The 16,498-nt window shown below is 42.0% G+C and overlaps 1 protein-coding gene across 1 annotated transcript in view; it reads right to left on the reverse strand.

Moving 5' to 3' along the window:
- The window catches only part of LOC309568016 (cell adhesion molecule CEACAM1-like), a 214,013-nt gene that overhangs the window by 29,935 nt on the left and 167,580 nt on the right, over nucleotides 1-16,498 (reverse strand). The window contains exons 5-6 of the mRNA XM_082273588.1: nucleotides 12,437-12,733; nucleotides 4,866-5,105 (exon numbers count right to left, since the gene is read on the reverse strand). Coding sequence (XP_082129714.1) covers nucleotides 4,866-5,105; nucleotides 12,437-12,733 — 537 coding nt within the window. The remainder of the gene's footprint in view (nucleotides 1-4,865; nucleotides 5,106-12,436; nucleotides 12,734-16,498) is intronic.

The raw sequence follows: 16,498 nt of genomic DNA on the forward strand, positions 1-16,498 counted from the left end.
GTTTAACATGGTTCCTAGTGGTAATAATGTGGTCCTCATGAGTTGGGACTAGGTCTAAAAACACCAGGTCATTGGGATCCAAGACATGGGTAAATGGCAGTCCCATTAAATTGTTGTTACAGTGGGCCACAAAGGAGAAGAACACATCCGAGCCATCGTCCCAAATTAGCAGGATATCGTCGATATATCTGCCATAGAACATTAGGTGTCTGGCATAAAGATTGTTGGTCCAGATGTGCTCGTCCTCCCAGTAGCCCATCGTTAGGTCCGCTATCCACCAGGAAGTTTGCTTGTCTAGAATTTTAAAGTCAGTGCTCCTGGTCAGAAAATACTGAACCGCCCTCAACCCTATTTCATGATTGACGTATATAGGGAAGAAATGTCCAAAGAAGCCCACATATAGTGGTCCTCCCAAGGATATTGTTTGAGCATGTCAATGACATGGCTGGAATCCCTAATGTAAGAGGGTAACCCACACACTATCGGCTGGAGGAAAAGGTCTATGAACATGGAAAGGCCACTAATGAAACTCTCCATGCTGGCCACTATGGGCCTCCCCAGAGAGTTCACCAGGGATTTGTGAACCTTAGGGAGGTGGTAAAAATATGGGGTGCTACACACAGAGGGAAGCAAAATGGATCTTTCCTTAATGTCAAGCACCCCATCCCACCAGGCCTCGTCCACCAGAGTTTTTAGTTCCAACTGAAATGTTGGAAGGGGGGTCGGATGTTAATGAAGTATATGTGTCAAGATCTATAAGTAGTCGATTGCTTTCAGCCACCCTTGCCACTTGCTTGACTATAATGTCTCTTTTGGCCATGAGATCCTTGAGGGCCAGTTGTTCTGACCATGTTAAATTACTGTTACTCTTCCTCCACAGGGCTTCACATAGTTTAATCAAATCTCTGTAAACAGCTTGGTAATACGTCTCTATATAGAGACCTTTAGAATGGACCGGATAGAAAGTGGACTTGGGTCTTAAGTTGGTATATCTGGATCTAGAGACCACACAGAAACTTGACTGTCCAGATTACCTTCCAGCCATAGTTCCTGTAGGATTGAAAGAAACTCTTTGTTGGATGGCCCTACAGTCTTATTGGGCACCACCAATTTGGAAAGAATATTGTTGATTTGATTTGTTTTATCGTGCTCTGAATAGTGCCTTTTTAAAGTAAGAGGATGAATTTATTAAGATCCTTGAAGAGACCAATTTGATTGGGCCCTATAGAGTGGGAAAAGCTCAAACCTTGTAATTTATGTTTTAAAGTGTTTTAAAGTGTTCTTGCAATCTTCTGTATGTGGGACGCAAAACATGCACCATGTGCAAACGCATTGGTAAACACAGCAGATTTATCAGCAAGGGTTGTGATAAATATAGTGTCCCCATCACTTTCTTCAGGTGCACAAGAAAGATCTTAGCAGCCTAGGAGTCATGGCTATTGAGGCCATTCCCAGGGGTACCTTGACAGTAAACAAGAGGTTCTCGCTCTTGTGTAAGAGGAAGACCTTTTGGATTTTTAAATTTGGATCCTTGTCCCCTGTGGCCTCAATGAGGAACTCGAGGTATACACCATCATGTAACATTCCACGTAGATCAGTATGCACTGGGCTTGCATCCATGTGGCATGTATTAGCGGTGCTCACTCCCACTTTGTTCAGTCTGAAGTTCATCCCTGGTGGCACCATGTTAGGTTTGTTGTGCCCTAAATTTCATTATTATCAATATCATCATTATTTTTATTTTTTTATTTTTTGTTATAGATTAGTATTTTTTTTATTTTTTATTTTTCAAAGATTCAAAGATGCAGACACTTCATCAGGTTATCAATCAATTAATCCACATTTTTCTAATTTTATTTTTATTATATATGTTCATATGTTTTTTACGGATATAATAATTTGTATTTTTTATCTATCCAATTTTTACACATGTATTTTTTCATTTTTATCATTATTTATCATCTTTTTTAGTGATCCTTCTCTTGTTCCTTTTCTTTCCCCGGTTCTATATTTATATTCGTTGTTTGGTCCTATGTATGATTATTCATGTGATATAGTCTTGTATGGTACTTAATTTAGGGCACTCATTTTACACTAAATTATAGTAAACATTTGCTGTTTCATTGGCTAGTGGGTGAGAATGAGTTAATGGTTTCTGGGTAGTTCAATTGGTTTTGCCCTCCCCATGCCCTCTTCTTTCCCTAGCCTCATAAGTTGCACCATTGCCGGCCCTTCCGTGACTTGATAAAGAGCATGCCCATGAAATGTGTTGTCACGGCAACTCACCCTTCATACGTTCAAGGCTGGTTCTTCCTAGTTCCAGTTACCAGTACGACACTTCTGCCCCAGGGCCCTGAGGTGGATCTATGTCACATTGGAGCACCGGTAGGTCTGGCATTGGCTCCCGTCTGCACATGGTTCCTTAGGCAACATCCACCTTTCAGCGGCCTTGTTTCCTGATCGCCGAACAGACCCAACAGCCATTCAATGGTTTTCACCACACTGGAACTACCTGGCATCGTATTTTAACTGACTTGTATCTATTATCTTGAGATACTCTGGATATCGTTTTTGGCAATAACTGATCACTACCAAGATTACACAAACCTGTATAGTGCTGTCTTTCCTGGTTGCATGCTTTCTGATGGCAGCACTGGTTTTGTTTGGGACATCACACAGTGCATTGTCACAGTTGTCAGTGCTTGGGGCACCTTGGTTGTTGTTCTTCACAAAAAAGATATAGTCCACTGAAAAGTGCCAATTGAAGAGTGCTCTGTGTATTCCATGATGCAAAAACTCCACAGGGGATCTACTGTGAGGTGCTCCTAATTGGGAGTGAATGGTCTCTTACCACAGTGTATTGAACCCAATTACAGGGATCAAAGGAAGCCTGCAACGAGTCTCCTGGACACTGAGGTCAATAGACTCAATTATTCACAGCATACATCAAATGGAATAGGCTCATGGCCAAACATGAAATAGGGAGAAGCCCTATGTACACCGGTCCTGCTGATGGGTTAAGGACCTTCTACGACCCTGTTCCGCTTTCTTAGAGTAACTGTCTGTCTCCTGGACACAGCAAACCTTCTGGCAATGGCACATATTGATGTGCCATCCAGGAGGAATTTGACTGCCTGTGCAACCTCTACAGGGTCCAGGTTTCACCTCATGCTACCAGTAGTGACACTGACCCTAGCCAAATGCAAACCTAGTGAAAAACAGTCAGAAAAGATGAGTAGGGGAAAAATATGTGAGTGGCCCCCACCTGTAAAACCAGTCCTGTTTTGGAGGTTGTCTCATTGTTGCCCATCTAGTGCACCTTTTGTTAATTTCATTAAAACCAAAGCAGCTGAAACTGATTAACAACCCCCTCTGCTACTTAACTGACCAGATCAATATCCCAACAGTTTAATTGACTTGATGCTATACTCTGATTAAAAAGTGTTCCTTTAATTTTTTTGAGCAGTGTTTATTTATTTTTCACATCTATTGATTTGCACTCAATAGTATATGCACTTTGTTGAGGTTTATATTGATATCTTTCAGTAGATGGTATGTTTTTTTGTATTTCTATTTTTACATAATTTTATTCATATTTAGTTATATTTCGCATCACTTCATTGTGGTTTACACTGGTATTTAGCACTAAGTGTTACGTGCGCAGCCAAGCAAAGCAGTGTTTAAAGGAACATTTCGTGAGAAAATGCAAAGTGAACGTTACTTTTCAAAGTCACCAGACCATTTGTCTTTAGTATATCAACCCCAATGCTTTAGATACATACCTAAGTAAGTTTATTCAAACTGACCCGATTCCATCATCAACACATTTAAGGTGGATGAGGGAATACTCCCCACTGATTCATTGAATTCTGACAGTGGGGAGACTTACCTGCCATCAAAATGCACTGATCTGTGTTGCAGACTATAGTCTGCAGTGCTGATTGAGTGGGGAAAATCCAACACGGCGGTGTTACAGAAGTTGATTAGTAGACTGACTGTTGTAAATCCACAGTGACCATACATAAATCGAAATTCAGCCAGTCCCTAATGAACCAGACGAATTTCAATCCATGCACGGCCGGCTTTAGCAAACTAAATATAATTGGTTGGAATTTACATCTACTTTCACCTCTAATTCTTACCCATTCAATTACAAAAATGGCCAATATGAACCTAGGGAGGGATGCCAGTGCACATTAACCTTAGCAAGTTACCAGTGAAACTTACTAGCAGTGTACACACATACATTTTTATAATGGGTGTTCAGTTAGGACTTCTGTGAATCTAGTTACATTGGCCAAACAATGTTAAAAAATAAGAAGAATTGACAACAAAGATTTATACCGGCAAGGTATATGACAGTTCTTAAATCTATAAGGCTACAGAATTCCTCATAGGGGTTGATTTCTAAAGGCAAATTTACCGTTTGACTTTGCATGGGAATTTTCCCCAGAGCTTAGTGAATGGGCAAAAACTCTGATGACCTCCATCATCTGAATAAGTGCAAGCCAAAATGCTTGTTCTTTTTGGTTTGTTTGTTTTTTTTGGCATATGATTGGATATTCTTTTAAAAGTTAAATTTCACCACATTCACTAAAATCTGGGGAAAATCTGCCTTTAGTAAATCACTCCATAGTCAGTATGCAGGATACTTCCAGAGGTTCTCTCTATAAATATCATTGAATGCCCCCCTGTTTATAGGTACAAAGATCTGAAAACATTATATTTTATAGGCTCAGGATATTGCACTTTCATACAAAGCCTATGGTGAGGTTACTTTTTCTGAACTCTGAATCTAATCGATACAACCCTGGCTGTGGTGGAAGATGGTGATATTAATATGCTTTCAAGAAGACAAAACTCACCTATTCTCAATGTACATTTAGATGTTCTTTCTAGTTGATCTCCATTGCAGGTGAGATCCGATGCTTGCAAAATATTACTTATCGGTTCCAGGTGTGTTACATTGCTCTTTCTTGTTTCTTGTATTGCATTATAGGTCAAGGACACGTTAGCTTCTGGTTGTCCTCCTGACCAGGAACAGCCAAGTTTAACATCCTGTCCATTAAGCACAGCAGAGCAAGAAATATCTCTTTCCGGAGTCCCTATGAAATGTAAACTGATGTCAACTCAGCAACCAAATTCAACATTATCATCAATCATCCATTCTAAATCTATATGTTTACCTATAGATAATTTCACACATAAATGAGCAATAGGGAAATGTGCATGTATGTATGAACGTTAGAGATTAGTGAATAGTTAGTTGGTACATATATATTAAGCGATGCATACATTATAGCTTTATCTTGCAGGTTGCAAAAAAAAAAAAAAAAAAAAACACAGCGGTTTACTACCGCTTTAATAACTGGGATTGCAAAGGCATTTGTTGCACAAAAAGTGGAATTATATCCTTGGTGGTTGAAGAATATTATTAAAAAAAAGTTTGTGGCCAGATGTCATTTTTAAATGCAAGAACGGTGGTAAAGTTTTAAGAAAACTGCTTTAAATGCTGCCCTTTGCATTACTAAAGAAGCCTTTTTTGGTGACTTTCATAGTACATGAAGGAGTCTTTGACACAATTCATTAAAAAAATGATCTGCTTTTTTTACATTGAGTTACTCCTAGGCTAGTAATTTTTATCATCATTAACTAAATAAGCTAAATCGGATTCACTGTATACTGTAGCTAAACCTTAACAAGGATATTCGAGACAATGTGGCTTACTGCGCCTCCGTATTCTCACAGCATAGGTTTCGCCTAATAACAATCTCAAGTTTTCACAGCCAGCAAACAGTGTTATGTTTAAGTTAACTTTTGTAGGACAACATTTTAGCCTGAGGCTGAACATAAAAATTGATCATTGGCTTATACCAATTAATATCTCCAATTCATAGCAACCACTTCTGGACCGAAAGATTTTCCACCTTAATGACCAGGCCATATTTTGTGATTCGGCACTGCTTTACTTTAACAGACAATTGCACGGTTGTGCAACGCTGTACCCAAATAATTTTTTTTTTTAACAAAAATATCACAATAAGCGTATTTTGATTGGTTTGCACAAACGTTTTTGCGTGTACAAACTAGGGGAAATATTTATGTCATTTTTATTTTATTTATTTTTTGTATTAGTAATGCCGGCGATCAGCAATTTTTAGCCGGACTGCGACATTGCAGCTGACAGAGCAAACCCATTGCCATTTTTGACACTTTTGGGGGGACCAGTGACATTATTACAGTAATCAGTGCTAAAAATGTGCAGTTACTGTAATAATGACTCTGGCAGGGAAGGGGTTAACCCAGGCCAATCAAAGGGTTAAGTGTGAGCCCGGGAGGTGTTTTCTAACTGTGGTTGTGGGGGGGGGTTGGTTTGTAATATCAACACAGAGACCTGTGTTCCTAAATAGCAGGAACACAGGAGCTCTGTGTTGATAGCAGAGAGAACAACAGTCTGCTGTGTTTACAACAGCAGACTGCCGTTCTCTCTTCATGGAGAGTGATTGCGGGTGCCCAGGGCCAATCGCGGATGCCAGCCCCAAACCTTGGCTTCTCCGCTGGCAATTGCCCACAGGATCGCTCCAGCGAACCACCGTGTAGATACGGCAATTTGCGGGAACCTGCCGACTTGCCACCGTATGACTGCGGCGGCTGGATGGCAAGTGGATAAAGGGACAATATTGAAAAAATAATACAAATAAATAGAAATGGGCTGAACACCCCCGGTTCGGTTTGTGCCAGAACTCTCGACCATCGCAAAAGTTTGGACTCAAACCATGCGCCCTATTGAAATCTACAGGAACCGAACTTAAAAAATCAAAAGACTGCATTTTTAAGGTTTAAAAAAGGGTATGGAGGCTGAGATACTGGGGGATATGTAACAATCCAAAAAAAAAACTTTTAAAAAAGATTGTTTTTAAAGGAGCAGTGATTGTAATGATGCTTAAAGTAAAACAATAAAAAATTAAAAATTCCTTTAAATATAGTCTGCCTATAAAGTGACACATCTGTACTGGTATAAAATCTGCTGCAGCAAAACTGACATTTAAAAAGAAAACAAAAAAAAAACAACATTTAAATTGATTTTACCTGCGAGTTTTCTTTATATTGAAAGGCTGGAATTTAGACGCTGGGCATGTGGGTGGCAGGGAGTGTATTTTTTTTTTTTTTTTGATGCAGCAGCTGGGGCAGAGAAATCCACCTGCTATACCCGACAGCTGGTGGTGTGCTGCTGACAGACTTGTTGCAAGGACCTGTGATACCCTTTGCTATACCATCATCCCTGTCAGTGGAGGCTTCTGAGAGATCATAAGATATCACTAGGGTAGACATGAAAGGTGGGGAGCGAGGAGGAGAAGAATTGTGTCCCTTGTGTGTGGCTTGCAGGTGCTCTTGCTAAGGGGCTGGTGGGAGGTTAAATGCCTTGTCAAGCATGTGGTACCCAAATGGCCAGTGTTTTTGCCATGTTTGAGCTTCTTGCGGCAGAGTATGCAAATTGCAACAGTGCGACTGGCTGCACATGTGCTAAAAAAGGCCTACACAGCTGTGCTGTGGGAAGTGGGCCGGGAAATAACCACTCCACAATCTGATGGAATAGGGTGGCTGCTCTCTACTGTTCCATGATGTCTGCCTTTGGGGGATATCCTGCCTTGTTGAGGTTGTGCCTTTCCTTCACTTACCAGCTCTGCTCTATCCGGCACCCAAGTCTCGTCAGCGACCTCATCCTTATCATCCCCTCCATCCTCATCATCACTGAAGTCAACTTGGCAATATGCCGAGGCTGGGGGAACATGACTGCCAATTTGTTGTTTATCAGTGTTCTCCCCTCTCTGTTGGCTCATATTCCTCCCTTCCTCTATCTCAGAACCAACATCAAAATCAAGTAATGCCTGTGCATCCTCAAGAAGCAAGTGGCCGAGGCTGTGTTCAAATGATTCAGCTGACTCCTCCATGCATGATGCTGGGGCTATGGCAGAAGTAGCTGTGGACAAGGAGGCAGAATAAGCCACTTTGGCAGCTGTGGTGGACTGCATACTAGTGTCAGCTTGGGTCATAGAGGATGAGGATGGTTTAGTAAGCCAATCCACTACCTCCTCTGCATGCTGTGGCTGTATAGCGCTGGCAACATCACTAAACAGAGACAAACATGCCCTGCCCGAGGACGGACCACATCCACCTTTGCCTGTGGACACAAATGCTGCTGGTCCCCTCATAGTTACCAAAGGAATGTCTGCCTGTCCTTGTTTGCCTGCCAGACACAGTGGGTGAGGGGGGGGGGGTCTTATCCAAATATAATAGAAACTGGGAAATGTGTGATGGATGGACTTTACTGAATGAAAAGTTGAGTTAGGTGCACTTTAAATTGAGAAGTGCCGCTGATAGAAATGTAAAAAACTATAAAAAAATAAAAATAAAATAATAATATATAATAAAAAAGGGGAACACCAGCCTCACTTTAAGAAAAACTGCAGCTGACAATTTAGAAAAAAAGGGGGCAGGCAGGGACAAAAAAAAAAAAACACGCAGCAACCCCAAAAAAAAAAGGGTATACCTAACTCATTGTTATGTAATACTGTGTAAAACACTGCACCACACTAACAAACTACACTGACACTTTTCTGACACACTGTACTCACACTATACAGACACACTATACTAACACACTATACTGACATAACACTATACTCACACTACACTAACACTCTGAATCACACTAACTCGCTAGTAATAAACTGAGCCCTGTTCTATCTATCTCTAAGTTCACACTGCATAAGGTTCAGGTGCAAAGGAACCTTTTATAGTGTGGGCTGGGACTATGAGCACTGAGTCATGATTGGGCATCATGACTTTGTCCAGTCATGGCTCTGACAGTGCTCTTTGCCCTGATTGAGCAAAGCTCTTCACCTGACCAGCGGTGCATTGCTTCAGCCAATCAGGGCTTTAGAATGCATTGTACGGTGCAATGTTCGTCCGCTGTGCACCCTGCAAATTTGGGTGTTCCCTGAACAGGTGAACAGGAGATGTTCAGGTCAAATTTTTGATCGGCTTCAACTGTTCACCTAACTCTACCAATAAAACCCATATGTATAAGAGTTTCTATACATGTTGCACATGTTTTTAAATATCAGTAATCCCTTATTTTCTTTTTTTATCATACAGAACAAAAATGTAGCCATGCCTTCCTTCACTCCCAAGTTCTGCCCTTTGTTTCCTTGGAAATTATCTCATTTAACAGCTACTGATCAGCAGAAAATAGAGCTAACACAGAAATATAAATGGCCCATAGTCCTAAAATCCCAGGAAACAGGGGGGAGCAGGAAAATCCAACCCAGATCAACTCTTGTATACTTGATACTCGTTGAGCAGCCACAGAAAAAACTCCCAAAAGGGATGTAAACTCAAAGAAGAAAAAAAAAAATGGGGTGCTTCTAAGAGTATCAGCAGATCCAGATTTAGTAATAAATAAGTATATAAAGCTCACCTCTTCAGGAACCTGTAATTTTAGATCCTATAAAATGCAGCCAGTAACCCTTATGATGAGAATGGTTAATACCGAAGCTTGATGGCTGTGATGTACAGTATTGTGTTTTCAAGGCCTCCTGAAAAGGTGAGCACTATATACTGATTTATTATAAAATCTGGATCTGCTAGTACTGTTTAAAGTGTCTCATTTCTCTTTTTTTCTCCTATAGATATTTGATAAGGATTTCCTAGTTCAGCCATTTGTGACATCAACAGACTTGCTCAACTGACCTATCTCAACAGGGAAAGATCACTGGACAGCTTACTAAGCTAAAACCATGTATTTACCATAGTGATAATAATTTTTAGCAATGTTCAGGTATTTTTGGTGTTCATTCCTGAAAGTACCAATCATTATAGCTTTATGAACCCCTGTCTGATTGTCACTGACCAGGGTTGGACTGTGATGGGTTTAGGAGGGCATTTGCTCCCTGGACCAGCACTAATATTGGACTAGAGATACATCATCATTTAGATTTCAGAGTAGGACCTGCTGCTACTGAAAACCGTTGGGCATTATATTGCTACATGGTCCCTGATCACATTACCTAGCTCACCATAAAGTACAGCACTAGGCACACCTTCGTGCAAGTCAATGATTGTATCCTTTCAGAAAAACGTAACAATGGATATTTTGAAAAGGAGTCTTGTAGTGGCTAGCAGTACAGTGAGCCTTTTCTTCAGTAAATTCATGTTAGTATAATAGAAAAAAAAAAAATCAGGTTACTTGCAATCTGTGAGAGTTCCAAAATTTTTTTTTTTTTTTATCCCTGTTAAAAAAACATTCTATATTCCCATCAGTTTTACCTATTTGTTTTAGAGTATGCCCATCCCTGGGCTCTTTTTCACATATTTTTTGGAATGTCAGAAAATGTCATCTATTAAAATGAGAGTAGACTCCATTTGCCCTATGGAAAAAGTATTCCAAACTTTATATAATTCTATGACATATTGCAATACTAAATGGGATCCTAGGTATGACCATTGTAATATGTTTTTTCGATTCCCTTTTTTTTTCTTGGATATTTTGGTAGCTATTTTTAATAAACATTTTTTTATTTTTTTTATTTCCTATTTAACTATTGTACAAACTGCCGAAGTCTTCATGTGCAAACATTAGCATTTTACATTGACAATAATGGTTTTGTTACAGTCATTTTCCTTAGCTTTTACACATCTTGTGATGCATTTTTCTACATGTCTGTCAACTATTTTATGGCTTCATCAGTCTTTTCCATGCTATATATACCAGGATATACAGTGCTTTGAAAAAGTATTCATAGCCCTTGAAACTTTCCACATTTTGTCATGTTACAACCAAAAACGTAGATGTATTTTATTGGGATTTGTGCTAGACTAACACAGAGTGGCACATAATTGTGAAGTGGAAGGAAAATGATAAATGTTTTTCAACATTTTTTACAAATAAATATGGGAAAAGTGTGGCGTGCATTTGTATTCATCCCCTTTACTCTGATACCCCTAACTAAATTATAGTGGAACCAATTGCCTTCAGAAGTCATCTAATTAGTAAATAAGAGTCCACCTGTGTGTAATTTATTCTCAATAGAAATACAGCTGTTCTGTGAAGCCCTCATGGGTTTGTTAGAGAACCTTAGAGAACAAACAGCATTATGAAGGCCAAGGAACACACCAGACAGGTCAGGGATACAGTTGTGGATACGTTTAAAGCAGGGTTAGGTTATAAAAAAAATCTTTGAACATCTCACGGAGCACTGTTCAATCCATCATCCGAAAAAAGAAAGAGCATGGCACAACTGCAAACCTACTAAGACATGGCCGTCCACCTAAACTGACAGGCCGGGCAAGGAGAGCATTCATCAGTGAAGCACCCAAGAGGCCCATGGTAACTGGAGTAGCTGCAGAGATCCACAGCTCAGGTAGGAGAATCTGTCCACAGGACAACAGGGAAACTGGTCAGAGTTGATGGGAAGATGGATGGAGCCAAATATAGAGAAATCTTAGAAGAAAACCTGTTAGAATCTGCAAAAGATTAGAGACTGGGGTGGAGGTTCACATTCCAGCAGGACAAAGACCCTAAACAAACAGCCAGAGCTACAATGGAATGGTTTAGATCAAAGGATATTCATGTGTTAGAATGGGCCAGTCAAAGTCCAGACCTCAATCCATTCGAGAATCTGTGGCAGGACTCACAGACACTCTCCATCCAATCTGACAGAGCTTGAGCTATTTTGCAAAGAAGAATGAGCAGAGATGTTCCCTGTCTAGATGTGCAAAGCTGGTAGAGACATCCCCAAAAAGACTTGCAGTTGTAATTGCAGTGAAAGGTGGTTCTGCAAAGTCTTAAATCAGGGGGGCTGAATACAAAATCACGCCAGACTTATCATATATTTGTAAAAAAAAAATGTAAAACCCATTTATCATTTTCCTTCCACTTCATAATCATGTTCCACTTTGTGTCGGTCTTTCACATAAAATCCCAATAAAATACATATACATTTTTGGTTGTAACATGACAAAATGTGGAAACTTTTAAGGGGTATGAATACTTTAAGACACTGTATGTATCAGAATTATCTGTCTTTTTATATCTGTATAATTGTGCTTATTCTGTACCACCATTTTCCACTTAATAAAAAGTTTGTAAACAAAATATAATAGAACAAAGATTGCGTTATAATAAACCTATAATGTCTTACATCGGTCCTGTTCTAATTTTTCTCAGCTAATAAACTGTAGTCTCTGAATAAATATATGATGAATGCAGAGGGTAATTTCCACAAAGATTTTTTTTTTAGAAACTGATGATGACACGCCAGTGTTACACAAAACGGACATATTAATTTTTGATCTTCTTATACAAATTTCAAATGCTAGCATTGCCTTCATTTTAAAAATATAATGTAAATATTAATGAAAAACTATTACTCACAGGCCAAGTTGAGGTTCAGGGCATTGCTGGTTTTATTGCCGAGCCGATTTGATGCTTCACAGGTGAAAGGTCCAGTATCAGTTTTAGAGACGGGGCTGATGAGGAGATTGGAGTGTAGAGGAGAATCACCTTCTGATTTGTGATACTGAGAACCCGGGGGTAATGGTATTCCATTCAGTTTCCAGAAGACAGTGACATTTGATCCATCAGCTGAGCAATGTAAAGATACAGAGTCCTCTCCGGCCCAGATGTATGGTTGCGAAGTGTTACCGGTCAGTGTCACCGCCGAGATCCCAGCTGCAATTTACAACAGTCATTGTTACATCAGGTCAGAACAAAAAGTAAAAAAGCCTAGCTAATATGATTCAAAAAAAAAAAGTTAGAAGTCTACGAATGTGTGTCAGGTTTACAAAACAGTTTGGCAGCTTTATGATACTGCAATTTTTTTTAGCTATAATTTCATAATAATGAACATCTGCCAACTGCTAAAATACGGTTGTAATGACATCATTAGCAAGTGATGCATCAAAGAAAGTTTGCAACCCTAAAGGAAACTTTTAGTAAGAGAAATATGTGGACTTGGCCTTCATCTAGCTGTACTAATTGCCAGTCGTTGTGGGTCTAAAGCCGTTAACCGTACATTGTACACCCCTGTATGTTGTGGTCTTTAAGGTGCCCATCTAATAGTTTTTTGAAACTATCGATGCTCCCTGCTGATACGACTGCTTGTGGAAGAGAATTCCACATCCTTACCGCTCTTACAGTGAAAAACCCCCTACGTATCTAAAGGTTAAACCGCCTTTCCTCTAGTTTTAGTGAGTGGCCATGTGTCTTATTGTATTCCGTTTCTCTGAATAGTTTGTTCCTTATGCTCGGGTCACCAGTGCAGTATTTGTACATTGATATCATATCCCCCCTCAATCGTCTCTTTTCCAGAGAGAATAAGTTCAATGCTTGTTCAGGTCCGCTTGTAAGGTTTCCACATCCTGCATAGAAGATATTGGCATGCCTAGTTTAGTATCATCTGCAAATACTGAAATTGTACTAGATATCCCCTCCTCTAGATCATTTATGAATAAATTAAACAGGATTGGTCCCAGGACAGAACCCTGGGGGGACCCCACTTTCCACACCCGCCCAATCCGAGTACTCCCCATTAATCACCACCCTTTGCACTCTCCCCTGGAGCCAGTTCTCTATCCAGGTACTCACCTTATGGTCCATACCTACCTTCCTTAGTTTGTACAGTAAGCGTTTGTGGGGAACAATGTCAAATGCCTTTTGCAAAGTCCAGATACACCACATCCACAGGCTTACCTTTATCTAGGTGGCAGCTCACTTCATCATCGTAGGTTAATAGATTGGTTTGGCAAGAACGATTTTTCATGAATCCATGCTGATTACTACTAATAATATCGTTTTCATTACTAAAGTCTTGTATGTGGTCCCTTAACATCCCCTCCAAAATCTTGCAGACAGGGACGATCCTAGGGTCACAGACGCTTGGGTGCAGAAATTTTTCTGGCACCCCCACATGGGCGTGGTCATCTTACTAACTCCTCTCCTTTACAAATGTTTCTATGGCAATGGCTCAAACACAGAGATGCTCCCCTAAGAAGTCTTTCTTACCCGGGACCCTCCCACGATCTCTTAACAATAAACAAATTACAGTAAGAGAAGCAGAGTACTCTAATGGGAACTGGAGGTGGGTCTCTCTAATGGACACAGAGAGGGCATCTGTTAGAGAGTCTGTTAGACAGATCCCCCAGACAGGAGATGGTAAGAGACTGCAGACTTGATACAAGAGATGGTCAGAGACTGCGGATATGATACAAGAGATCAATGCATTGATGCAGCCTCATCAGTGCCCACCAAATGCAGCCTCATCAGTGCCTATCAAATGAATCCTCATCAGTGCCCACCAAATGAGGCCTACCAGTGCCCACCAAATGCAGCCTACCAATGCCCACCAAATGCAGCTTACCAGTGCCCACCAAATGCAGCCTACCAGTGCCCACCAAATGCATCGGGTACTGCTGGTAATGCTGGTGGGTACTGCTGGCTCCACTCTGACAAGAATGTGACAGGAGCGGAGCTGGAGAAAGCAGGGGCTGCAGTAGAGAGCAGAGCCGATGCTTCATGTTTGGTTCCTGTCACAGGGAGAGTACATTTGATATCACTCCGCCTGTGACGGGAGCAGGAACTACACAGGAAATATCGGCTCTGTCACTGTGCTCCTAAATGTATAGAATGCCCAGGAGAGGGCAGAGCAACGATGTACACAGCTGGTAGAGCATGTCTGTGTGATATTGGGGGGGGGGGGGGAAAGACACTCAGTGTAGGTGAGGGCAGAGATGTAGCATTACCTGTGCCCCTTGCACCCTACCCCTGTGCCCACCAGTGCTTTGCCTAGCTTACCCTCTGCCCACCTGTATCCTCTTACCTTTTGCTGTGCCCACCCTGCGCCATCATGTGCTCTCCAAACCTTACCCTGTGCCCACCCTTTCTACATACCCGCTGTGCTCTCTCCACCTCATCTTGTGCCCACCCTGCTCCTGTGCCCACCTGTGCTTTAAGCACCTTACCTTGTGCCCTCCTTAACTGGTACCCACCCTCCCCATGTGCTCTCTTCACTTTACCCTGTGCCAACCTGTGCTCTCTCCCACTGCACATGGGCTCACCCAACCCCTGTGCCCTCCCCACCTTACCCTACGCCCTCTCCTACTTTCTGTGCCCACCTGTGCTCTCCCCACCTTACCCTGTGCTCACTTGTGTCCCTTCAGGGCTGGATGTGAGTGCAAGCTCTTGTACCCAGGCTCTATAGGGCTCCCAGCTGGCCATGCTCAGATCAGACATCCCCCTCCCGACACATAGCTGGCTGTTTGTGATCTGCCCCCTCCTTCTGGACCAAGTCTCCCCCTCCAATAAGGCTTTGTATCATATACATGTGCACCATGATCTTGTAACAGAGACAAGCCGCACTGACGCACCGTGGCCACTAGAGGGTGCTGGTAGCGAGTGACGGTGCTGATTCCAGGCATGATAGACGATGTGTGTCCCCGGAGGTTTGCTCCTCCTCTCCTCCATCCAAACATCACACCGGAGGCCCGGCAGACACCCCAAGTCTCCCGTGGCAGCCGGGAGATTGCACGGCACTTGCGGGTGTCCGTGAGCCGCCGGCCAAAGGCGCAAGTCACGGGAGACTTGGGATGTCTGACAGGTAAACTGTTCTGTTGACTCCGCCATTGTGGAAGCCCCATTCTATTACAGACCTTCACCTCCCGACTCCCGCTTTACCAATCCTATATAGGCGGAACACGCTGTGCTCTACACACCTCAGAGGAGCTTCCATGTACTTCCCGGTTCCCGCCACTTCCGGTCTGAGGGACAGAGAAGGCGGAGACTCCGAGCCACATAAGGAGCAGCAGGGAGCCTAGTGATGACATAAGGTGGGCGTGGAAAAAGGTCCGCACAATGATAAGACCTCTGTATTAATAAAATGGCTGCCTTCTCCTTCACACCGGTGTCAGGACACCGGCTGTACACACCCCCCGCCTGCCTGCCCGCTGGTACGGCACTGCCGCTGGAGGAGGGGAGGACTCTGCCACTGGAGCTTTGGCGCCCCTCCTCCGCCTCAGCTCGCGGCGCCTGGGTGCGGTGCACCCCGTGCACCCGCCCAGGATCGGCCCTGCTTGCAGACTACTGATGTTAGGCTGACCGACCTATAGTTACCCGGGATATATCTCGCCCCTTTTTTAAATATTAGTACCACGTTGGCTTTTTTCCAATCAGCTGGCACCATACCCGTCTGTAAACTATCCTTAAAGATCAAGAAGAATGGTCTGAAAACCCTTTGGTACAAGCCATCCGGTCCCGGTGATTTATTTATGTTAAGTTTCTCTAGTTTAGTTCTAAATCTATTTTCTCCTATTGGTTGAGTCTGAGTGATAGCGCTTTGACTACCGTAATTAAAAAGTTATCACAGATTCAACCAATAAACGGCAACCAATCAGAGACTCCAGCTGTAAATGATGAGTAGGCAGAGCCTTTACCGATCCATTG

This window comes from Pelophylax lessonae (genome assembly GCF_965119305.1).
Source record: "Pelophylax lessonae genome assembly, chromosome: 12".
NCBI classification, from domain to species: domain Eukaryota; kingdom Metazoa; phylum Chordata; class Amphibia; order Anura; family Ranidae; genus Pelophylax; species Pelophylax lessonae.